The 24765-nt window shown below is 44.4% G+C and overlaps 1 protein-coding gene across 2 annotated transcripts in view; it reads left to right on the plus strand.

The window, feature by feature from the left end:
- Nucleotides 1-3667: 3667 nt before the first annotated feature.
- Nucleotides 3668-24765, plus strand: part of MEGF6 (multiple EGF like domains 6) — a 447412-nt gene continuing 426314 nt past the window's right edge. For both annotated transcript variants that reach the window (XM_056544570.1, XM_056544571.1), the window contains exon 1: nt 3668-4050. In XM_056544570.1, the coding sequence (XP_056400545.1) occupies nt 3938-4050 (113 nt within the window). In that variant the 5' untranslated portion in view covers nt 3668-3937. The remainder of the gene's footprint in view (nt 4051-24765) is intronic.

A 24765-nucleotide genomic window follows, 5' to 3' on the forward strand; every position in this document is an offset into this window, starting at 1 on the left:
TGACTCACGTCCTGGGAGCTGTGCAGTTCCTATGGGGATATTCTCCCATCATGCACAGCTCCCGGGACGTGACATCATCATTGAGCAGTTAGACAGAAAACTTCAGAAGCTAATAACTTTTGGAAGGATTAAGATTTTTTAATAGAAGTAATTTACAAATCTGTTTAACTTTCCAGAGCCAGTTGATATATAAAAAAAAGTTTTTGCCTGGAATACCCCTTTAAAGGGGTACTCCACTGCTCAGCGTATGGAACAAACTGTTCCAAATGCTGGAGCCAGCGCCGGGAGCTTGTGACATCATAGCCCCGCCCCCTCAATGCAAGTCTATGGGAGGGGGCGTGACGGCTGTCACACCCCCTCCCATAGACTTGCATTTAGGGGGCTGGGTGTGACGTGATGAGGGGGCGTGGCTATGATGTCACAAGCTCCCGGTGTCGGCTCCAGCGTTTGGAACAGTCTGTTCCAAATGCTGAGCAGCGGAGTACCCCTTTAAGATCTTTTATTGGTATGTGAGTTTAGGGGGCCATGTTGTGGAACAGGGATGAAGGGTTTTAGGGTCACCCGTACACAGACTGTAAGTCAGGTAAGTCCAGCTTCAAGTTCTCTCACTGCTCACAGAGGCTTTCCGGCACCCAGCACTGGATCTTGATCAACCTGCTAGCAAATTCCTCTCAGCTATTGCAGGCGCTCTATGAATAGTGTTGAGCGGCATAGGCCATATTCGAATTCGCGAATATTCGCGAATATATGGACGAATATTCGTCATATATTCGCGAATATTCGCATATTCGTTATATTCCCGTTTTATTTTCGCATATGCGAAGATTCGCGTATGCGAAAACTATCATATGTGCATATTAGCATATACAAAACTAACATACGCGAAAATTCGCATATGCGAATTTTCGCACGCCAGTCTCACACAGTAGTATTAGAGCCTTCTTTACACCACACAAGCTGGAAGCAGAGAGGGATGATCACTGTGATGTGTACTGTGAAAAAAAAAAAAAAAAAAAACGAATATTCGTAATTACGAATATATAGCGCTATATTCGCGAAATTCGCGAATTCGCGAATATGCGATATTCGCGAATAATATTCGAATTGCGAATATTCGTGAGCAACACTATCTATGAACCCGGATCCCTCACAGGCTGTCCCTCTGTATTCTCTCTCTTTCTGCTTGTTCTGTTGGAATTGAAAAATCCAAGATGGCTACAAGCACATGTCCAAAAAACTCCTCCTTCCCCAGCTTACTATGGGGATTTGTTCCTGCTCTGGACAGTTCCTGACATGGACAGAGGTGGCAGCAGAGAGCACTGTGGTGAGACTGAAAAGAACAACACAACTTCCTCTGGAGCATGCAGCAGCTGATAAGTACTGGAAGGGTTAAGATTTTTTTTTTTTATAGAAGTAATTTACAAATCTGTTTAACTTTCTAGAACCAGTTGTATTTGAAAAAAAAAAAATTCCCACCGGAGTACCCCTTTAAACTTTTTTTTGTATTTTTTTTATTGTTTATTCATTGTTTACATAATATATGTTGTAACATTTTAATATTGTTTAAGGCAGTGTTTTCCCAACCTTCAGCTGTTGAAAAACTACAACTCCCAGCATGCTCGGACAGCCGAAGGCTTTGTCTACTAATAAAGCATATATACTTTATTAGTATTGTGTGGTGGGTGTGCATAGCATAGTAGCTGCCGGCCTTGCTCTAGTGTTGCCAGAAGTTCAGGTAATATCTAACCTACACCCAGTATTAGGTTTTTAAACGGTTTTATTGTTTTATTTGTGCCTGTGTGTATTATTTAAGTATATATATATATATATATATTCTTCATATACTTTATTTCTATTGTGTGGTGGGTGCGCATATTAAATATAGGAAGTATTAGAGGAAGGATGCGCGAGCTGTGTACAGCGCTGCGGTATATGATGGCGCCATATAAATAAAGGAATTATTAGAGGAAGGATGCACGAGCTGTGTACAGCGCTGCCGTATATGATGGTGCCATATAATTTAAGGAATTATTAGAGGAAAGATTCTCCAGTTGTATACAGCACTGCGGTATATGATTGTGCCATATAATTTAAGGAATTATTAGAGGAAAGATTCACCAGCTGTGTACAGCGCCATAGAAGATGCTGGTGCCATATAAATTAAGGAATCATTAGAGGAAGGAATGTGCGAGCTGTGTACAGCGCTGCAGTATATGGTGGCACCATTTAAATAATTTGTGTACAGTGCTGCAGGATATGCTGGCTCCATACAAATAAGGGAATTACTAGAGAAAGAAATGCGTGAGCTCTGTACAGCGCTGCGGAATGTGCTGGTGCCATCTATATATACAAATAAAGGAATTATTACAGCGCTACGGAATAGGCTGGCACCATACAAATAAAGGAATTACTAGAGGAAGAAATGCGTGAGCTCGGTACAGCGATGCAGTATATGATGGCGCCATTTAAATAATTTGTGTACAGTGCTGCAGTATATGGTGGCGCCATTTACATAATTTGTGTACAGTGCTGCAGTATATGGTGGAGCCATTTAAATAATTTGTGTACAGTGCTGCAGTATATGGTGGCGCCATTTAAATCATTTGTGTACAGTGCTGCGGAATATGCTGGGGGAATCATTACAACGTTGCAGAATATGCCGGCGCCATACAAATAAAGGAATTATTAGAGAAAGGATCCCCGAGCTGTGTACAACACTGCGGTATATGGTGGCACCATATCATTTAAGGAATTTGTGGAGGAAAGACGCACCAGCCGTGCACAGCGCCAGAGAAAATGTTGGCGCCATATAAATGAAGAAACGATTAGTGTTGAGCACGAATATTCGTAATGCACATTTTTATCCCGAATATCGGCACTTTGCGATTCTGCAAATATTTAGAATATAGCGCTATATAGTCGTCATGACGAACAGGATGTCCAGGGCGGATGAAGGAACAAATTCTTTATTGCATAAAAGCTTCAGTACAGAGAGGACATGACAAAGTGACGCGTTTCGGTCCTAACAACCTACCTTAGTCATACCTAGTGCTATATATTCGTAATGACGAATTTCCGTTTTTTTTTTTTTCACATGTTAATTTTTCATGTGAATTTTCGCATGGGGAAAAAAAGTGAGCGAATTTTCGCCAACATGAGTGAACGGACATAACCAATATGCTAATTTCGCAAACATGGGACAAATAATCATCAATATATTCGCGAAATTTCGCAAATTCGAATATGGCCCCTGCTGTTCATCGCTAGAAATGATTACATTGCTGCGGAATAAAAGAATTAGTAGAGGACGGATGTAGGAGCCTCCAGCTGGGGGGAGCGTCTCCCTGGATCTCCCCCCCCCCCCCCCCCCCATCATCGGTGTCTACATGTAGGTGTCCACGGCGTCTCCAGGAGGTAGATCCATCTCTATAGGGGAGAAGACTGGGGGAGCTGGGGAGCGTCTTTTGTCGTTTGTCCAGAGGGAGGCGCCCTGCCTGCAGAATCCCTCCCCTCCTTTGCTCACAGGCTCCTGTTGGAGGAGGGGGATCTACTCTGCTTATTGGAATGAGAAGCTGGAGAACTTGTACATCTCCAAAAAAATCCAGCCCGCCGGTGCTGCCATCTCCACCGCCACCTCCTGCAGGAAAGACCCCCTAAAAAAAATATTCAAACCCCCCCCCCCCTCCTCCTGTGGATCTAATGCAACTATTAGAAACAGCTGCCCATTGTGCTACATTGTAACTTTACAGAAACCGTACAATGGAGGCGAAGACCCCGACGCCCGGCGCTGCCCCGTCCGGTGGCAGATAATGCTCCGCTGACCTGACTGCAAACACCTCTCCACTACCCTTTTCTAAAAATTTGCATAAAAATCTGCAAAAAAATAAATAAAAATAATTAAAAAAAATTAATAACTCCATCATCACCTTCAGGAATAATGGCTACAAAGTGGCTAACGCATCCGGCTCTGCTGCATCTGCACGTGTTGGGATTGTTGCTGGTGTTTGATGGGTGTTCGGCAACGGATGGGACCGGGCTGCAGTCTTATATGTAAGTAAATTGATGGAAGATTAAAAAAAAAAAAATGTTAAATGGAGATGTAGCAGCGCTGAGTTTGTCGAGTGTGCAAGTTGGCTATTCGCATCTTAGAACGAAAGGCAATGGACTCTTAGCGCTACTACATCTCTAAGTCGGTGTGTCTCCCAACCGGCGGTTGCAAAACTACAACTCCCAGCATGCCCGGACAGCCGTTGGCTGTCCAGGCATGCTGGGAGTTGTAGTTTTGCAACAGCTGGAGGCGCACTGATAGGGAAATGCTGGTCTTAAGTCATCTTGATGTCACATTGTATTGTAGGTATAGCAGAGCCGAGCGTGCCAACAATTGTTTGGATGGAGATGTAGCAGAGCCGAGTTTGTACATCTGCAAAATGAAACCTTGAGTAGTAAAACTTGACTTTGCGAATTGGCTCGAGATGTTTTGCAACAGCTGGGGGCACGCTGGTTGGGGAACACTTGTCTTAAGTCATCTTGATGTCACCTTGTCTTGTAGGTATAGTAGAGCCGAGCGTGCCAAGAATTGTTTGAATGGAGATGTAGCAGAGCCGAGTTTGTAAATATGCAAATTGAAGCATTCAAACAATTCTTGGCACGCTCAGCTCTGCTATACCTACAACACAATGTGACATCAAGATGACTTAAGATCAGCATTTCCCAATCAGTGTGCCTCCAGCTGTTGCATAACTACAACTCCCAGCATGCCCGGACAGCCGTTGGCTGTTTTGCAACAGCTGGGGGCACACTGGTTGGGAAACACTGGTCTTAAGTCATCTTGATATCACCTTGTGTTGTAGGTATAGTAGAGCTGAGCATGCCGAGAATTGTTTGAATGGAGATGTAGCAGAGCCGAGTTTGTAAATGTGCAAATTGAAACATTGAGTAGTAAAACTTGACTTTGCAAATTGGCTCATCGCATCGTCATAGTGGAGATGTAGTAGAGCCGAGCGTCATTTTTTCAATTTGGTCTAAATCAGTGTTTCCCAAACAGTGCGTCCTCAGCTGTTGCAAAACTACAACTCCCAGCATGCCCAGACAGCCGTAGGCAATGCTGGTTGGGAAACACTGGTCTTAAGTCATCTTGATGTCACCTTGTGTTATAGGTATTGCAGAGCTTAGTGTGCCAAGAATTGTTTGAATGGAGATGTAGTGGAGCCGAGTTTGTCAATCTGCAGATTGAAGTAAATTGATGGAAGATAAACATTTTTGAATGAAGATGTAGCAGAGCTGAGTTTGTCGAGTGTGCAAATTGGCTATTCGCATCTTAGAACAAAAATGCAGCGGACTCTTAGCGCTACTACATCTCTAAGTCGGTGTCTCCCAACCGGCGGTTGCAAAACTACAACTCCCAGCATGCCCGGAAAGCCAACGGCTGTCCGGGCATGCTGGGAGTTGTAGTTTTGCAACAGCTGGAGGCACACTGATTGGGAAATGCTGGTCTTAAGTCATCTTGATGTCACCTTGTCTTGTAGGTATAGTAGTAGAGCTGAGCGTGCCAAGAATTGTTTGAATGGAGATGTAGCAGAGCCGAGTTTGTAAATATGCAAATTAAGCATTCAAACAATTCTTGGCACGCTCAGCTCTGCTATACCTGCAACACAATGTGACATCAAGATGACTTAAGACCAGAATGTCCCAATCACTGTGCCTCCAGCTGTTGCATAACTAAAACTCCCAGCATGCCCGTACAGCCGTTGGCTGTTTTGCAACAGCTGGGGGCACGCTGGTTGGGAAACATTTTGATGTCACCTTGTGTTATAGGTATTGCAGAGCTCAGTGTGCCAAGAATTGTTTGAATGGAGATGTAGTGGAGCCAACAGCTGTCCGGGCATGCTGGGAGTTGTAGTTTTGCAACAGTTGAGGACGCACTGGTTGGGAAACACTGATTTAGACCAAATTAAAAAATGACGCTCGGCTCTACTACATCGCTACTATGAGGATGCGATGAGCCAATTTGCAAAGTCAAGTTTTACTACTCAAGGTTTCTCTAAGTCGGTGTCTCCCAACCAGCGGTTGCAAAACTACAACTCCCAGCATGCCCGGACAGCCGTTGGCTGTCCGGGCATGCTGGGAGTTGTGGTTTTGCAACAGCTGGAGGCACACTGATTGGGAAATACTAGTCTTAAGTTATCTTGATGTCACCTTGTGTTATTGGTGTTGTAGAGCTGAGCGTGCCGAGAATTGTTTGAATGGAGATGTAGCAGAGCCGAGTTTGTCATTCAACAGATTGAAACCTTGACGGCATCGTAGAAAACCGTGACTTTGCAAATCGTCTCATCGCATCCTATTAGAGATGTAGTAGAGCCGAGCATCATTTGTCCTTTGGTCTAAGTCATCTTGATGTCACCTTGTGTTATCGGTGTAGAGGAGCTGAGTTGCCAATCGGTTCAGGTCGCTGTTTGTATCCGATTATGCTGCTGAGCTTGTGAATTGGAGTCGCCTCAATGCAGCTAATTATTATATTACAGCGTGCGGAGTCTGTGAAGTGACCCAAGTGACCCTATGGGTGACCGATGTAGCAGAGTTGATTTAGCATTTGGCACAAGTCACAGCAACATCACAATGGGTCATATAGGCAGCTAATGGTGAATGTAGTTTTATATCTTGATCTTAGGTTAGAAAAAAGCTGTGACTGTGACATCACAATGTATTCCAGGGCTGAGTTTGTCATTGAGCACAAGTTATCTTGCCAATACTATGTGGTTTTTTCAAATGCTTTCTGTGGTTTCCCATAGGACTGCAGGGGAGGAATCTCAGCAGAGAAAAATAACCGCGTAGCTCTGCTACATCCTACCTGTTCTTATCAGGTTGTTTTATAGCTCTGCTACATCCTACCTGTTCCTATCAGGTTGTTGTATAGCTCTGCTACATCGTACCTGTTCCTATCAGGTTGTTGTATAGCTCTGCTACATCGTACCTGTTCTTATCAGGTTGTTTTATAGCTCTGCTACATCCTACCTGTTCCTATCAGGTTGTTGTATAGCTCTGCTACATCGTACCTGTTCTTATCAGGTTGTTTTATAGCTCTGCTACATCCTACCTGTTCCTATCAGGTTGTTGTATAGCTCTGCTACATCGTACCTGTTCCTATCAGGTTGTTGTATAGCTCTGCTACATCGTACCTGTTCTTATCAGTTGTTTTATAGCTCTGCTACATCCTACCTGTTCTTATCAGGTTGTTGTATAGCTCTGCTACATCGTACCTGTTCTTATCAGTTGTTTTATAGCTCTGCTACATCGTACCTGTTCCTATCAGGTTGTTGTATAGCTCTGCTACATCGTACCTGTTCCTATCAGGTTGTTGTATAGCTCTGCTACATCGTACCTGTTCTTATCAGGTTGTTTTATAGCTCTGCTACATCCTACCTGTTCCTATCAGGTTGTTGTATAGCTCTGCTACATCGTACCTGTTCCTATCAGGTTGTTGTATAGCTCTGCTACATCCTACCTGTTCCTATCGGGTTGTTTTATAGCTCTGCTACATCCTACCTGTTCTTATCAGGTTGTTGTATAGCTCTGCTACATCGTACCTGTTCCTATCAGGTTGTTGTATAGCTCTGCTACATCGTACCTGTTCTTATCAGGTTGTTGTATAGCTCTGCTACATCGTACCTGTTCTTATCAGGTTGTTGTATAGCTCTGCTACATCGTACCTGTTCTTATCAGGTTGTTTTATAGCTCTGCTACATCGTACCTGTTCTTATCAGGTTGTTTTATAGCTCTGCTACATCGTACCTGTTCCTATCAGGTTGTTGTATAGCTCTGCTACATCGTACCTGTTCTTATCAGGTTGTTGTATAGCTCTGCTACATCGTACCTGTTCTTATCAGGTTGTTGTATAGCTCTGCTACATTGTACCTGTTCTTATCAGGTTGTTGTATAGCTCTGCTACATCCTACCTGTTCTTATTAGGTTGTTGTATAGCTCTGCTACATCGTACCTGTTCCTATCAGGTTGTTGTATAGCTCTGCTACATCGTACCTGTTCTTATCAGGTTGTTGTATAGCTCTGCTACATCGTACCTGTTCTTATCAGTTGTTGTGTAGCTCTGCTACATCGTACCTGTTCCTATCAGGTTGTTGTGTAGCTCTGCTACATCGTACCTGTTCCTATCAGGTTGTTGTATAGCTCTGCTACATCGTACCTGTTCCTATCAGGTTGTTGTATAGCTCTGCTACATCGTACCTGTTCCTATCAGGTTGTTTTATAGCTCTGCTACATCGTACTTGTTCCTATCAGGGTGTTTTATAGCTCTGCTACATCGTACCTGTTCCTATCGGGTTGTTGTATAGCTCTGCTACATCCTACCTGTTCTTATCAGGTTGTTGTATAGCTCTGCTACATTGTACCTGTTCCTATCAGGTTGTAGTGTAGCTCTGCTACCTGGTTCCTTATAAGAGAAATCAATGACCAACTCAGTTCTACTACATTTGAGTCTTTACCTTGGACTACAGGTGAGCAACCACAGCAGACACAAAAAAAAAAAAAAAAAAAAACACTGCATGAACTTTTTAGCTCTGCTACATCGTACCTGTTCCTATCATGTGGTTTTCATACCTTTTCATAACTCCGTAAGCTGCTCGGCTCTGCTACATACGTGCCTTTGCATAGGACTGCCGGTAAATTGACACAAGCCAATGACAAACTCATCCGTGCTACATCTATGTTAGTTATACGTAGGACTACGAGTAAGTGCGCTGCAAGTTCTGACGCACTATTTCTCGCGTTCTTTCTCCCGTCACAAAATAACGTCTGTTATTAATAACGGGCTATGAAGGGTTAAAACGGATAATGTAAAAATCCCGTAGACTATAATAGGATTTTGTAACGGACGATTTTCAGGGTTTTCATAACGGAACATAAAACGGATGAATGCAGAGTGTGAAAGGGACCTTCTCACCAATGACATACTCGGCTCTGCTATATCTACATGAAAACCTATCGGGACGATATAAAAGCGCGGCGTGCGCTCTGGACGGATTCGCCTTGTCTGCCGTTTGATATATGATTTCCTTTTTGCTCGAAACAATTGTTGGTGTCTCCGTCTAGTAAAACGCGCGGCGAGTTCTTGGCGAAGAATCTTTTTTGTAGTTAGCGGCGGATTCTCCGGAGGCCCCCCCGGGCGCTTGGGAAGGCGGAATAGTTGAGCAGGTAACAGGCAGATGTAACGTCACCTCGGGCGGTTTCGGAGATTGGATTACCACTCGTCTTACACCGAGGATTTGTGATGTTCTCGAAATGACAACACGCGCGCATACCAGCAGCAATGTACAATGTAGCAGAGCCGAGCCGGTTGGGAACCTAGTTTTGTGACACTGCACAGAACGTGGTGTCTTGTTTCCCAACCAGGGTGCCTCCAGCTGTTGCAAAACTACAACTCCCAACATGTCTGGCCCAGAATAGTCTGACGTTTGTGGCCTGGCAACAACATACTCGGCTCTGCTACTTCAGTTGAGTGTGTGTATATGTATATTGGTTTGCAACATTTGTGTGCCACAGTGTTTCCCAACCAGTGCGCCTCCAGCTGTTGCAAAAGTACAACTCCCAGCATGTCCAGACCATAATAGTCTGATATTTGTGGCCTTACAACAACACACTCGACTCTGCTTTATCAACATTTCAGTGAGTGTATTGTAGATGTATAATGGACTGTATCATTCATGTGCCACAGTCTTTCCCAACCAGGATGCCTCCAGCTGTTGCAAAAATATAACTCTTAGCATGTCCGGACCATAATAGTCTGATATTTGTAACATTGCAACAACACACTCTGCTCTGCTACTTCATGTGTGTGTGTATATGTATATTGGTTTGCATAATTTGTGTGCCATAGTGTTTCCCAACCAGTGCGCCTCCAGCTGTTGCAAATCTACAACTCCCAGCATGCCCGGACAGCCAAAGGCTGTCCGGGCATGCTGGGAGTTGTAGTTTTTCAACAGCTGGAGGCACACTGGTTGGGAAATGCTGGCATAGACAGATTGACCATGCTCTGCTACATCATATCTGTTATTAGGTTGTAGTTTAGCTCTGCTACATCATATCTGTTATTAGGGGGTAGTTTAGCTCTGCTACATCATATCTGTTATTAGGAGGTAGTTTAGCTCTGCTACATCATATCTGTTATTAGGTTGTAGTTTAGCTCTGCTACATCATATCTGTTATTAGGTTGTAGTTTAGCTCTGCTACATCATATATGTTATTAGGTTGTAGTTTAGCTCTGCTACATTATATCTGTTATTAGGTGGTAGTTTAGCTCTGCTACATCATATCTGTTATTAGGTGGTAGTTTAGCTCTGCTACATCATATCTGTTATTAGGTTGTAGTTTAGCTCTGCTTCATCGTATCTGTTATTAGGGGGTAGTTTAGCTCTGCTACATCATATCTGTTATTAGGTTGTAGTTTTGCTCTGCTACATCGTGCCTGTTATTAGGAGGTAGTTTAGCTCTGCTACATCATATCTGTTATTAGGTTGCAGTTTAGCTCTGCTACATCATATCTGTTATTAGGGGGTAGTTTAGCTCTGCTACATCATATCTGTTATTAGGTTGTAGTTTAGCTCTGCTACATCATATCTGTTATTTGGTTGTAGTTTAGCTCTGCTACATCATATATGTTATTAGGAGGTAGTTTAGCTCTGCTACATCATATCTGTTATTAGGGGGTAGTTTAGCTCTGCTACATCATATCTGTTATTAGGTTGTAGTTTAGCTCTGCTACATCATATCTGTTATTAGGTGGTAGTTTAGCTCTGCTACATCATATCTGTTATTAGGGGGTAGTTTAGCTCTGCTACATCATATCTGTTATTAGGTGGTAGTTTAGCTCTGCTACATCATATCTGTTATTAGGTGGTAGTTTAGCTCTGCTACATCATATCTGTTATTAGGTTGTAGTTTAGCTCTGCTACATCATATCTGTTATTAGGAGGTAGTTTAGCTCTGCTACATCATATCTGTTATTAGGAGGTAGTTTAGCTCTGCTACATCATATCTGTTATTAGGTTGTAGTTTAGCTCTGCTACATCATATCTGTTATTAGGGGGTAGTTTAGCTCTGCTACATCATATCTGTTATTAGGTGGTAGTTTAGCTCTGCTACATCATATCTGTTATTAGGTTGTAGTTTAGCTCTGCTACATCATATCTGTTATTAGGAGGTAGTTTAGCTCTGCTACATCATATCTGTTATTAGGAGGTAGTTTAGCTCTGCTACATCATATCTGTTATTAGGTTGTAGTTTAGCTCTGCTACATCATATCTGTTATTAGGTTGTAGTTTAGCTCTGCTACATCATATCTGTTATTAGGTTGTAGTTTAGCTCTGCTACATCATATCTGTTATTAGGTGGTAGTTTAGCTCTGCTACATCATATCTGTTATTAGGGGGTAGTTTAGCTCTGCTACATCATATCTGTTATTAGGTGGTAGTTTAGCTCTGCTACATCGTGCCTGTTATTAGGAGGTAGTTTAGCTCTGCTACATCATATCTGTTATTAGGTTGTAGTTTAGCTCTGCTACATCATATCTGTTATTTGGTTGTAGTTTAGCTCTGCTACATCATATCTGTTATTAGGTGGTAGTTTAGCTCTGCTACATCATATCTGTTATTAGGGGGTAGTTTAGCTCTGCTACATCATATCTGTTATTAGGGGGTAGTTTAGCTCTGCTACATCATATCTGTTATTAGGGGGTAGTTTAGCTCTGCTACATCATATCTGTTATTAGGTTGTAGTTTAGCTCTGCTACATCATATCTGTTATTAGGTTGTAGTTTAGCTCTGCTACATCGTATCTGTTATTAGGTTGTAGTTTAGCTCTGCTACATCATATCTGTTATTTGGTTGTAGTTTAGCTCTGCTACATCATATATGTTATTAGGAGGTAGTTTAGCTCTGCTACATCATATCTGTTATTAGGGGGTAGTTTAGCTCTGCTACATCATATCTGTTATCAGGAGGTAGTTTAGCTCTGCTACATCATATCTGTTATTAGGTGGTAGTTTAGCTCTGCTACATCATATCTGTTATTAGGTTGTAGTTTAGCTCTGCTACATCATATCTGTTATTAGGTTGTAGTTTAGCTCTGCTACATCATATCTGTTATTAGGTTGTAGTTTAGCTCTGCTACATCATATCTGTTATTAGGAGGTAGTTTAGCTCTGCTACATCATATCTGTTATTAGGTGGTAGTTTAGCTCTGCTACATCATATCTGTTATTAGGAGGTAGTTTAGCTCTGCTACATCATATCTGTTATTAGGTGGTAGTTTAGCTCTGCTACATCATATCTGTTATTAGGTTGTAGTTTAGCTCTGCTACATCATATCTGTTATTAGGTGGTAGTTTAGCTCTGCTACATCATATATGTTATTAGGTGGTAGTTTAGCTCTGCTACATCATATCTGTTATTAGGAGGTAGTTTAGCTCTGCTACATCATATCTGTTATTAGGTTGTAGTTTAGCTCTGCTACATCATATCTGTTATTAGGTGGTAGTTTAGCTCTGCTACATCATATCTGTTATTAGGTGGTAGTTTAGCTCTGCTACATCGTACTGTGAAATGGATACAAAAACACACTGGCCCTGATTTACTAAGAGTGTTGTGTAGGTTTTTTTGTGGGTTTTAAAGGGGTACTCCCGTGGAAAACTTTTTTTTTTTTTTTTTAAATCAACTGGTGCCAGAAAGTTAAACAGATTTGTAAATCACTTCTATTAAAAAATCTTAATCCTTCCAGTACTTTTTAGGGGCTGTATACTAAAGAGAAATCCAAAAAAGAAATGCATTTCCTCTGATGTCATGACCACAGTGCTCTCTGCTGACATCTCTGTCCATATCAGGAACTGTCCAGAGCAGCATATGTTTGCTATGGGGATTTTCTCCTGCTCTGGACAGTTCCTAAAATGAACAGCAGAGGTCAGCAGAGAGCACTGTGGTCATGACATCAGAGGAAATGCATTTCTTTTTTGGATTTCTCTTTAGTATACAGTCCCTAAAAAGTACTGGAAGGATTAACATTTTTAATAGAAGTGATTTACAAATCTATAAAAGTACATTTTTTACATATATTTATGTACTGTTTTTATATATATATTTATTTATCTATTCTTTTGTTTATCGCAGATATTAATCCACAGCACAAACTAATTTATTATATTGATTTACAAATCTGTTTAACTTTCTGGCACCAGTTGATTTAAAAAAAAAAAAAAACTTTTCCACGGGAGTACCCCTTTAATTCCCTACAATTTATTTCCCACGGTATTTACTAAGGTTTCCCTACATTTTGCACTTTTCCTACACTTTTCTTTTTTTACACATGTTCTGATCTGTCGGGTTTTCCTCGGCTCAAATCCACCACATTTTCTGTGGAGACCTTAGTAAATATGTTGGTTTTTTTGTGAAAATGCCGGGAACACGCCCCTTTTATGTGACCACGCCCCCATTTCTTAACAGACACACCCCCTTTTCGGGTTTTCTCAGTAAGATGGAGAGTTGGTCGTTTTTTTTTCATTTCTGGCGCAGACAGAATGCACCATATTCCGGCGCACAACCCGACAAAACATGTCGGGCTTACAATAGTAAATCACGGCCAATATTTTCCCCATTGACTTCAAAGCAGTGAAATTCGGTTTTGATGTGAACCGGCAACAATACAATTGCAGACATATAGTAATAATTTTTTTGCTGTGGATTTTTCCGTGGTTTACCGCCTATGTGTGAACTCATCCTTATATTTCCTCCTGATTTTCTTTTTGTATCTCTATGGGATTCCGTGTTGCTCCACATATGACCTGCGTGTTTTACCGCCCCGTGGTGTTCGTACCGCCGCACACTTCACACGTACTAGAGATAAGGGCGACTTGTACCGGTTGTGTTTGAGGACAGAGAACAATGGCTGATATCGTCCGTCTCGTCTTGTTGCCGGATACATGTAGAACATTTCCATGGTGTTACCTATAAGGGGCAGAGGCCGCAGTCACACATGGGCCCCTACTGTCTGATGGGGCCCAATGGAGGATCCACCACAGTGATTACAGAACATTGGTTTGGTACCTAAATTGCTGTTTTTGAAGAAATTAACATTGTTTTTTTGTTTGTTTTCCATGTGTCCCCATTGTTACTATTCTGAGCTGCTGGGGCAAGCCCTCTACAGAATCAATCTCCTTCCCCCTCTGGCAGCTGACAGTATACTTCCTTCTTACTGCAGAAGGATTCTTCTCTGCTATAAAGCAATGTACTGCAGACGATCTGCTCCTTCCATGACAAGCAGGCAGAAAGCCATTTCTATTGTTTGCCCTGCCTGAACAAAGGATCAGAGCATGTGTGTCCTCCAGTAGGCAGCTGAGTAGGTGGATGAGGAGAGTAACTGAGCATGTGTGTCCTCCAGTAGGCAGCTGAGTAGGTGGATGAGGAGAGTAACTGAGCATGTGTGTCCTCCAGTAGGCAGCTGAGTAAGTGGATGAGGAGAGTAACTGAGCATGTGTGTCCTCCAACACTCAGCTCATTAGGGGGACAGGGAGTTTGACTGAGCATGTGTGTCCTCCAGCTTTCAGCTGATCAGATGGAAAGAAAGAGTGAATGAGCATGTGTGTCCTCCAGCTTTCAGCTGATCAGATGGACAGAAAGAGTGACTGAGACTGTGTGTCCTCCAGCACTAAGCTGATCAGATGGATAGGAAGAGTGAATGAGCATGTGTGTCCTCCAGCTTTCAGCTGATCAGGTGGAGGAGGACATTGACTGAGCATGTGTGTTCTCCAATACTCAGCCTATTAGGTGGATGAGGAGAGTGACTGAGCATGTGTGTCCTCCAGCACTCAGTTTATTAGGTGGATCTGGAATGACTGAGCATGTGTGTCCTCCAGCACTCAGTTTATTAGTTGGATGAGTAGAGTGACTAAGCATGTGTGTCCTCCAGTACTCAGCCTATTAGGTGGATGAGGCGAGTGAATGAGCATGTGTGTCCTCCAGTACTCAGCCTATTAGGTGGATGAGGAGAGTGAATGAGCATGTGTGTCCTCCAGCACCCAACTCATTAGATGGATGGGGACAGTGACTGAGCATGTGTGTCCTCCAGCACTCAGTTTATTAGGTGGGTGAGGAGAGTGACTGAGCATGTGTGTCCTCCAGCATGCAGCATATTATGTAGATGTCACCTCCAATTGATCCATGTTTAAGCAGTAAATATAATGTTCTGTGCTCCACTGTGGGGCGGCCCTTTACATTCCTGGGCCCAGATGCTAAATCTATTCCAAGCCCCCTGAGTGTCCTACATTACATTTATGCAAAATAACAGAACAGTGGAGGAGGAGTGGGGCAAATAGTGGGAAGCAATGATTAAATAAGAGTGTCATTAAATAAAACATAAATAATAGAAATAAAAATACAAAAATAAAAGCGAGCACATAGAATACAGCAGTGACTCTGAGCCCGTGTTGCGGCTGAGATCAGTGGCGTTTCATCCTCGCTGTTCCCTCGGCCGAGGACGCGGATTAAAGCCTTATAATGAGTATGTACTTTGTCGCGTCGCTTTGATATATTCCGTTCAGACGATGGCGCTCTATTAGTCGCCTCGCTGTGAGATTTGGTCGTGTCCTGTGGGACAGGCGGAGGGTTATGGGCAGGAGCGGAGCCGTTTATCTGTCAGACACACAAGCGTCTCTCCATTATTTCTGCCCTAAATGTTACCGATTGATATAGGAATTTTTTTTATTACATTTTTTTTCCGATTGCTTTAATTTTAATTATAATTCAACTGGAACTTGTTCTCTTTTTATATATATATTTTTTCTTTTTTTCTCGTATCCTTGACCATTCAGCTCATTACTGAGACGCTTTCCCGGTATATCATCTCACCAATGTGACAGCTTGGATGAGATCTCTGCTTTAGGTCGTGTTCACACGGCGGAATTTCCGAACAGACTGCATTGTTTGTTAAAGGGGTACTCCGCCCCTAGACATCCTCTTGGATAGGGGATAAGATGTCTGATCATGGGGGTCTAACCGCTGGGGATCCCCGCAATCTCTATGCTGCACCCAGCGTTCATTTAGAGCGTCGGGTTCAGCGACGGAGGCTCGTGACGTCACGGCTGCGCCACACTTGTGACGTCACGGCCCCTCAATGCAAGTCTATGGGAGGGGGCGTGACGGCAGTCACGCCCCCTCCCATAGACTTGCATTGAGGGGGCGTGGCCATGACGTCACGAGCCTCCGCCCTGCATTGCCAGTCATCATGCACTGAATGTCTTGGGTCCCGCAGCCGAGATCGGGGGGGTCCCCAGCGGCGGGATCCCCGCGATCAGACATCTTATCCCCTATCCTTTGGATAGGGGATAAGATGTCTTGGGGCGGAGTACCCCTTTAATGGAATTCTGCTGCACAGTGTACACGGTGGAAACATCTGTCGCAGAAATTCCAATTCTAGCCTCTGCGGAAAGGACTGACATGTCGATTCTTTCTACGGAATCTCTGCAGAAATCCCGTTTCCAACCTCCGCCAAAAGAATGGACATGTCAGTTCCTTCAGCAGAATCCGCCCGGAAATGCATTGCCGTCTATGGAGACGGCGCATTTCCAAGCGGTCCCAACGCCGGCATAATCTGTCGGCGCCTGCTATTTGCGGGATGTAAGCCCAAAGATTCTGCAGTGTGAACACGGGCTTAGACAACCACACAATGATATCCTAATGATCAAACGTCTGCAATTACATGTAATCCAGCAGCAGGTGCTCAGTTTCCCTGCAGCGCCACCACAGGGGAAATGAAGCATTACACAGTACCCATTAAAATTTAAGGCGTACACCAGTGGAAAACATAAATATATATATATAAATACTTTTTTTTTTTTTTTTTTTATCACAACTGGCTCCAGAAAGTTAAACAGATTTGTATATTACTTCTATTAAAAAATCTTTACCCTTCCAGTACTTTTTAGCAGCTGTATGCTACAGAGGAAATTCTTTTTGAATTAATTTTTTGTCTTGCCCACAGCTCTCTGCTGACACCTGATGCCCGTATCAGGAACTGTCCAGAGCAGGAGAAAATCCCCATTGCAAACCTATGCTGCACCGGACAGTAACATAATTATGCTACACGGGGATCTCTGGCGCAGCACCCGTCATTCAATGCACGGAGCAAAGTCCGCTCTGTGCCGGATGACTAGCAATGCCGGCCGCCATGCCCCCTCCATTCATCCCCTCCTATAGACATGAATGGAGGCTGCAAGCTTCTGAGTTCCGGACGCCTCCGCTGCCGGCACGGAGATTGCGGGGGTCCTGAGCTTTCCCATAGACCCCTGCAATCTAACATCTTATCCCCTATCCTTTGTACCCCTTTAAACAGACAACACTTCATTTTAAAAGGGTTTTCCAATAAAATTCTGTAAACCTATTGTTAGAATGGAACCATTACACATTGGTGGGGTGTCCGAGCACTGCATCTGCCATTGATTCTGAGAATAGGACAGCAGGTTAGTTGCGATGCCTAGTTTGAATAATTTTATTAGATCTTAGATTTCTCAGTGTTTATATTTATTTCTTTTTTTCTACAGCAAACAGACTTCGTGCCTCCGGCCCATTTGTATGCATCTAGAGGCCGCAGCCTGCCATGGGGTATGCAAAATACAATGGCAAGTACAAAACGGCTGCCTTACTGTATGATGCAGGACCTTTAATATAGACGAGAAGTGGATTGAAATGCGTTGTGATCTCTCCAGTCTCTCTTTCCTGTCGGCTCATATGACCCGGGGGCAGCGTTTGCCGAGTATTTTCTCCATGGTGTTTAGATTGACACATGAGCAGCGGTGACTGGACCCTGTTGGGCACGTCTATGTCACATTTAGTGAATATCAGCCTGGCACTGTGCGTTGTTGGCATCACATGAGTGGAGGGAGGTATTCTTCCCAGAATCAGTAGGGGAAGCTTCGCTCGCTGCCACCTGCCTTCTCCAGTCTCCTTGGCAGATAGGACTGACATCCCCATTCTATAAGGGCCATCAGATCACCGGTATCACACTTTATAGTGGTATTTAAATAGAACCTTTTCTGTCAGGTGACTTTTCAGGATAAGCTGCCCAGTGTGTGTACATGAAGAGCAGCCCTATTTCTAGCCATTATATAACCTGCATATGGTATTTTCAACAGATTTCTGCTCTGCAGGCTTCATCTCTAATTTGAAGTTTTCCCATAGACTTGTATTGTTTGTCTGGAGCTCACGCTTCTTCGCTCCATAGACTTTTACTTCTTGCCTAGTGCTCCCTCCTCTCTGCTCCATAGACTTGTATTGCTTATCTAGAGCACCCTTCTCTCCGCTAAAATGACTTGTATGGCTTATCTGGAGCTCCCTCCCCTCCATAGACTTGTATGGCTTATCTGGAACCTGGTTCTTCCTCCTCTCCCCTCCATAGACTTGTATGGCTTACCTGGAGCTCCCTCCTTTCCCCTCCATAGACTTGTATGGCTTGTCTGGAGCTCCCTCCTCTTCCCTCCATAGACTTGTATGGCTTGTCTGGAGCTCCCTCTTCTCTGCTCCATAGACTTGTATGGCTTGTCTGGTGTTCCCTTCTCTCTGCTCCATAGACTTGTATGGCTTGTCTGGAGCTCCCTCCTCTCCCCTCCATAGACTTGTATGGCTTGTCTGGAGCTCCCTCCTCTCCCCTCCATAGACTTGTATGGCTTGTCTGGAGCTCCCTCCTCTCCCCTCCATAGACTTGTATGGCTTGTCTGGTGCTCCTTCTTCTCCGCTCCATAGACTTGTATGGCTTGTCTGGAGCTCCCTCCTCTCCCCTCCATAGACTTGTATGGCTTGTCTGGTGCTCCTTCTTCTCCGCTCCATAGACTTGTATGGCTTGTCTGGAGCTCCCTCCTCTCCCCTCCATAGACTTGTATGGCTTGTCTGGAGTTCCCTCCTTTCTGCTCCATAGACTTGTATGGCTTGTCTAGTGTTCCCTCCTCTCCCCTCCATAGACTTGTATGGCTTGTCTGGAGCTCCCTCCTCTCCCCTCCATAGACTTGTATGGCTTGTCTGGAGCTCCCTCTTCTCTGCTCCATAGACTTGTATTACTTGTCTTGCAGACACAGGACACAGCTGAGCTCATTTTTAGAGAAAAAGTTTGATAACAGGAGAAATAAGCATTTTTGTCTAATACGATATATATGACAAAGTTTCTTATATGGTCATTCGAACAAACTCTGCATAGATCAATAGTACAAGCCATGTGCCTATTTAAAGGGGTACTCCAGCGCTTAGACATCTTATCCCCTATCCAAAGGATAGGGGATAAGATGCGTGATCGCGGGGGTCCCGCCGCTGGGGACCCCCGTGATGTTGCACACCGCACCCCGTTTAAAATCATTCCCCGGAGCATGTTAGCTCACGGGGCCGGAGTGGGGCCGGAGCGTTGTGACGTCAAGGCTCCGCCTCATGTGACGTCATGCTCCGCCCCCTCAATGCAAGCCTATGGGAGGGGGCGTGACAGCCGTGATCGACAGTAATCAGACCCGGAGCGAACACGCTTCGGGGACCGATTTTAAACGGGGTGCGTCGTGCAACATCACGGGGGTCCGTAGCGGAGGGACCCCCGCGATCTGGCATCTTATCCCCTATCATCTGCTGTAGGGGTAGAGGCGGCATATCTGGGATCGGCACACTTGGCCAACATTAAACCTTAAAGGGGTACTCCGCCCCTAGACATCTTCTCCCTTATGTGGCACCCGGCATTCGTTTAGAGCGTCGGGTGCAGCGCCCAAGGCTCGTGACATCACAGCAACGCCCGCTCATGATATCACGGCCACGCCCCCTCAATGCAAGTCTATGGGAGGGGGCGTGACACATGTCACGCCCCCTCCCATAGACTTGCATTGAGGGGGCATGGTCATGACGTCACGAGCCTCTGTCCCACATCACCAGTCATCCGGCACGGAGCGATGTTCACTCCGAGCACTGGATGTCTGGGGGGCTGCAGCAGAGATCGCAGGGGTCCCCAGCGATCAGACATCTTATCCCCTATACTTTGGACAGGCGATGAGATGTCTAGGGGCGGAGTACCCCTTTAAGTTTTGGGTCATGAGAACTGTATTCAGGCAACTTTTTTTTTATCAACCCCCATTTGATGCTACGGAACCATAAGTGAGCCCCCCACAGTGCCCCTAATGACCACCATAGTACCCCAATAAATGTAGCTGTCAAGATGCTCCCAACAGAATACAACCAACTCCATGAACACCTAATATTGACCACTACAGTGCCTCCATAATAATGCTAACCACAGTGTCCCCAGAACAATGCTGGTCATGTACTCCAAGAACAGCAGCTTCCACATTGACCCCAGCCATTATACCAACTAACATTGATGGCTAAAGTGCCTCCATAGCAGTGTCAATCCCAGAACCCCAATAACTGAGACAACATGTGACTTTTATGGGAGCTACTGGTAGGGTCGCCACCTTTCTTGCAAGAAAATACCGGCCATGCTAATTTGCATAATTAATTATATATGCAGAATTCATTATATATACATCACAGGATACACATGTTCGGGGGAAATTGTGTTCTATTCTGACGCTATAACTGTTATTTCTCCTTATACGGGACCTGTATGGGGGTCATTTTGTTGCGCCCCGATCTGTAGTTTTAACAGGACCATTTTTTTTGTGTGACCTTTTGATCGTTTTTTTTTTTTTTTATTCAATTTGGAAGTTGTAGTTAGTTACTAACAACAACTCCCAACATGCCCTGATACAGCCTGTGATTCAGAAGTTGCCCCAAATGAGAACTACAACTCCCAGCATGTTGGACTATATAGTAGTATATAGTATAGGTCAGTGTTTCCCAACCAGGGTGCCTCCAGCTGTTGCAAAACTACAACTCCCAGCATGTTGGACTATATAGTAGTGTATAGTATAGGTCAGTGTTTCCCAACCAGGGGTGCCTCCAGCTGTTGCAAAACTACAACTCCCATCATGTTGAACTATATAGTAGTATATAGTATAGGTCAGTATTTCCCAACCAGGGTGCCTCCAGCTGTTGCAAAACTACAACTCCCATCATGTTGGACTATATAGTAGTATACAGTATAGGTCAGTGTTTCTCAACCAGGAATGCCTCCAGCTGTTGCAAAACTACAACTCCCAGCATGTTGGACTATATAGTAGTATATAGTATAGGTCAGTGTTTCCCAACCAGGGGTGCCTCCAGCTGTTGAAAAACTACAACTCCCAGCATGTCTGATTATATAGTAGTATATAGTATAGGTCAGTATTTCCCAACCAGGGTGCCTCCAGCTGTTGCAAAACTACAACTCCCAGCATGTTGGACTATATAGTAGTATATATTATAGGTCAGTATTTCCCAACCAGGGTGCCTCCAGCTGTTGCAAAACTACAACTCCCATCATGTTGGACTATATAGTAGTATACAGTATAGGTCAGTGTTTCTCAACCAGGAATGCCTCCAGCTGTTGCAAAACTACAACTCCCAGCATGTTGGACTATATAGTAGTATATAGTATAGGTCAGTGTTTCCCAACCAGGGGTGCCTCCAGCTGTTGAAAAACTACAACTCCCAGCATGTCTGATTATATAGTAGTATATAGTATAGGTCAGTATTTCCCAACCAGGGTGCCTCCAGCTGTTGCAAAACTACAACTCCCAGCATGTTGGACTATATAGTAGTATATAGTATAGGTCAGTATTTCCCAACCAGGGTGCCTCCAGCTGTTGCAAAACTACAACTCCCATCAGGTTGGACTATATAGTAGTATACAGTATAGGTCAGTGTTTCTCAACCAGGAATGCCTCCAGCTGTTGCAAAACTACAACTCCCAGCATGTTGGACTATATAGTAGTATATAGTATAGGTCAGTGTTTCCCAACCAGGGGTGCCTCCAGCTGTTGAAAAACTACAACTCCCAGCATGTCTGATTATATAGTAGTATATAGTATAGGTCAGTATTTTCCAACCAGGGTGCCTCCAGCTGTTGCAAAACTACAACTCCCAGCATGTTGGACTATATAGTAGTATATAGTATAGGTCAGTGTTTCCCAACCAGGGGTGCCTGCAGCTGTTGCAAAACTACAACTCCCAGCATGCCCGGACAGCCGTTGGCTCTCCGGGCATGCTGGGAGTTGTAGTTTTGCAACAGCTGGAGGCGCTTTGGTTGGGAAACACTGGTTTAGGTTATGGTGCAACATTCCAGGAGTTGGAGGATTGGTTGGATAAATACCGGCCATTGTATTGCCGGTATTTTTGGCAACCCTACCCATTAACGGAGTTTAGACTGGACTGACTCCATCTATTGCCCAACACCACTTTAGGGCGTGAAATTGATGAATTGATGATTTTCTGCCCCCTGAGGAGCTGGCACTCATTGAAGGACCTTGTCAACAACTGATAAGACAACCGCGGGAGAGCCAGCCGGGGAGGTGTTTACCAATACCAGGTTTATCTATTAGTACATGATTCATGAGAAAGATACACGTGGAATGTTCTAATCGCTCTGCCTGGGTACAATATGCTGCGTCCTATTGGTTCCAGAGAAGCTGATTTTGGCCTAAACCAGCTATTTTGGGCTAAACATGTCCTCACTGATGGTTGCCTCTGAAATTTTGTATTGTCGAATAATGATGTAATATATATATATATATATATATATATATATATATATATATATATTATTTAAATAAATATTAGAGAGAGATTTGTGTAGATTAATAGACAGATACATATACACTGACCCGCTATAGTATCACATGACAATGGCGCCCCTCAGGGGTGGGATATATTTTGCAGCAAGTGACCAGTCGGTTCTTTGAGGTTGTTGTTGGAAGCCGGAATAATGGGTAAGTATGAGCATCTGAGTGACTGTAGAAGACAGGGTCAGAGCATCTCCAGAATGACCCGACTTGTGGGGTGTTCCCAGGGATGTCGTGGTTAGTACCGACCAAAAGTGTCCAAAGAATGACAACTGGTGACTGGGGAAAGCGTCATGGGGGGCCCAAGTATGGAAGAACGGTGACCAAGGACAGGTCATGGGATCTCAAAGAAGGACAACCAGTGACCATGAACAGGGTCATAGGAGCCCAAGTATGGACAATTGGTGACAGGAGACGGGGTCATAGGGAACCCAAGGAAGGAGAACAGGTGATGGGACAGGGTCATTGTGGCCGAAGTATGGACAACTGGTGACAGGAGACAGGGTCATTGTGGCCGAAGTATGGACAACTGGTGACAGGAGACAGGGTCAAAGGAGCCCAAGGAAGGAGAACAGGTGGCAGGACAGGGTCATTGTTGCTAAAGTATGGACAACCAGTGACCAAGGACAAGATATGGGGTCCAAAGAAGGACAACCAGTGACCAATGACATGGTCATGAGCACAAGGATGGACAACCAGTGACCATGGACAAGGTCATTGGGACCAATGATGGACAACCAGTGACAGAGGGTCATGAAAGCCCAAGGAAGGACAGTTTGTGACCAAGGAAAGAGTCATGGGAGACAAATGAAGGACAGCCGGTGATGGAGGACAGGGTTATAGGGGCAAATATGGACAACCAGTGACCAAGGACAAAGTCATGGGGATCAATGAAGGACAACCAGTGACAGAGGACAGGGTCATGAGGACCAATGAAGAACAACCAGTGACAGAGGACAGGGTCATGAAAGCAAAATGAAGGACAGCCGGTGATGGGGAACAGGGTTATAGGGGCCAAATATGGACAACAAGTGACCAAGAACAAGGTCATGTGGTCCAATGAAGGACAGCCGGTTATAGGAGCCCAAATATGGACAATGACAAAGGACAAGGTAATGGGAGCCCAAGGCTCCTTAATTTGTGGCAGGCGAAGCCAAGCTGTCTGGTCCAATCCCACATAAGAGCTGCCGTAGAGCAAACTGCTGAAAAACTTTTTGCTGTCTGAGATAGAAAGGAGTCTGATCCCACGGGACATCGGAGCTGCTGTGTATGGGGCCCCGTAGACCGGTCAGGGTGTCCATGTGACCTCTGTCCACCACAATGGACATCAGAACTGGAGCAATGGAAGCAGGCCCCTGATCTGATGGATCACGTTTTCCGTCACGTGGACGGCCGGGTGCGCGTGCGTCACGTATATAGGGAAGACGTCGCCAGGGTGCACTATGGGAAGAAGACAAAGGGCAATGTGCTGGGCAATGACCTTGGCATCATGTAGATGCTACTGTGACACAATGTTGAAGCGTAACATTCCCCATAGGCCAGTGTTTCCCAACCAATGCCCCCAGCGGTTGCAAAACTACTACTCCCAGCATGCCTGGCAGCTGCACTATATCACTAAGCCAAGAGTTAAAGGGGTATTCCCCTGGAAAACATCCCCCCCCCCCCTAAATCAACTGGTGCCAGAAAGTTAAACAGATTTGTAAATTACTTCTATTTAAAAATCTTAACCCTTCCAGTACTTATCAGCTGCTGTATGCTCCACAGGAAGTTCTTTTCTTTTTGAATTTCCTTTCTGTCCGACCACAGTGCTCTCTGCTGACACCTCTGTCCATTTTAGGAACTGTCCAGAGCAGGATAGGTTTCCTATGGGGATTTGCTCCTACTCTGGACAGTTCCTAAAATGGACAGAGGTGTCAGCAGAGAGCACTGTGGTCAGACAGAAAGGAAATTCAAAAAGAAAAGAACTTCCTGTGGAGCATACAGCAGCTGATAAGTACTGGAAGGATTAAGGTTCTTAAATAGAAGTCATTTAC

Source organism: Hyla sarda, chromosome 10 (genome assembly GCF_029499605.1).
Source record: "Hyla sarda isolate aHylSar1 chromosome 10, aHylSar1.hap1, whole genome shotgun sequence".
In the NCBI taxonomy this organism is placed as follows: Eukaryota; Metazoa; Chordata; class Amphibia; order Anura; family Hylidae; genus Hyla; species Hyla sarda.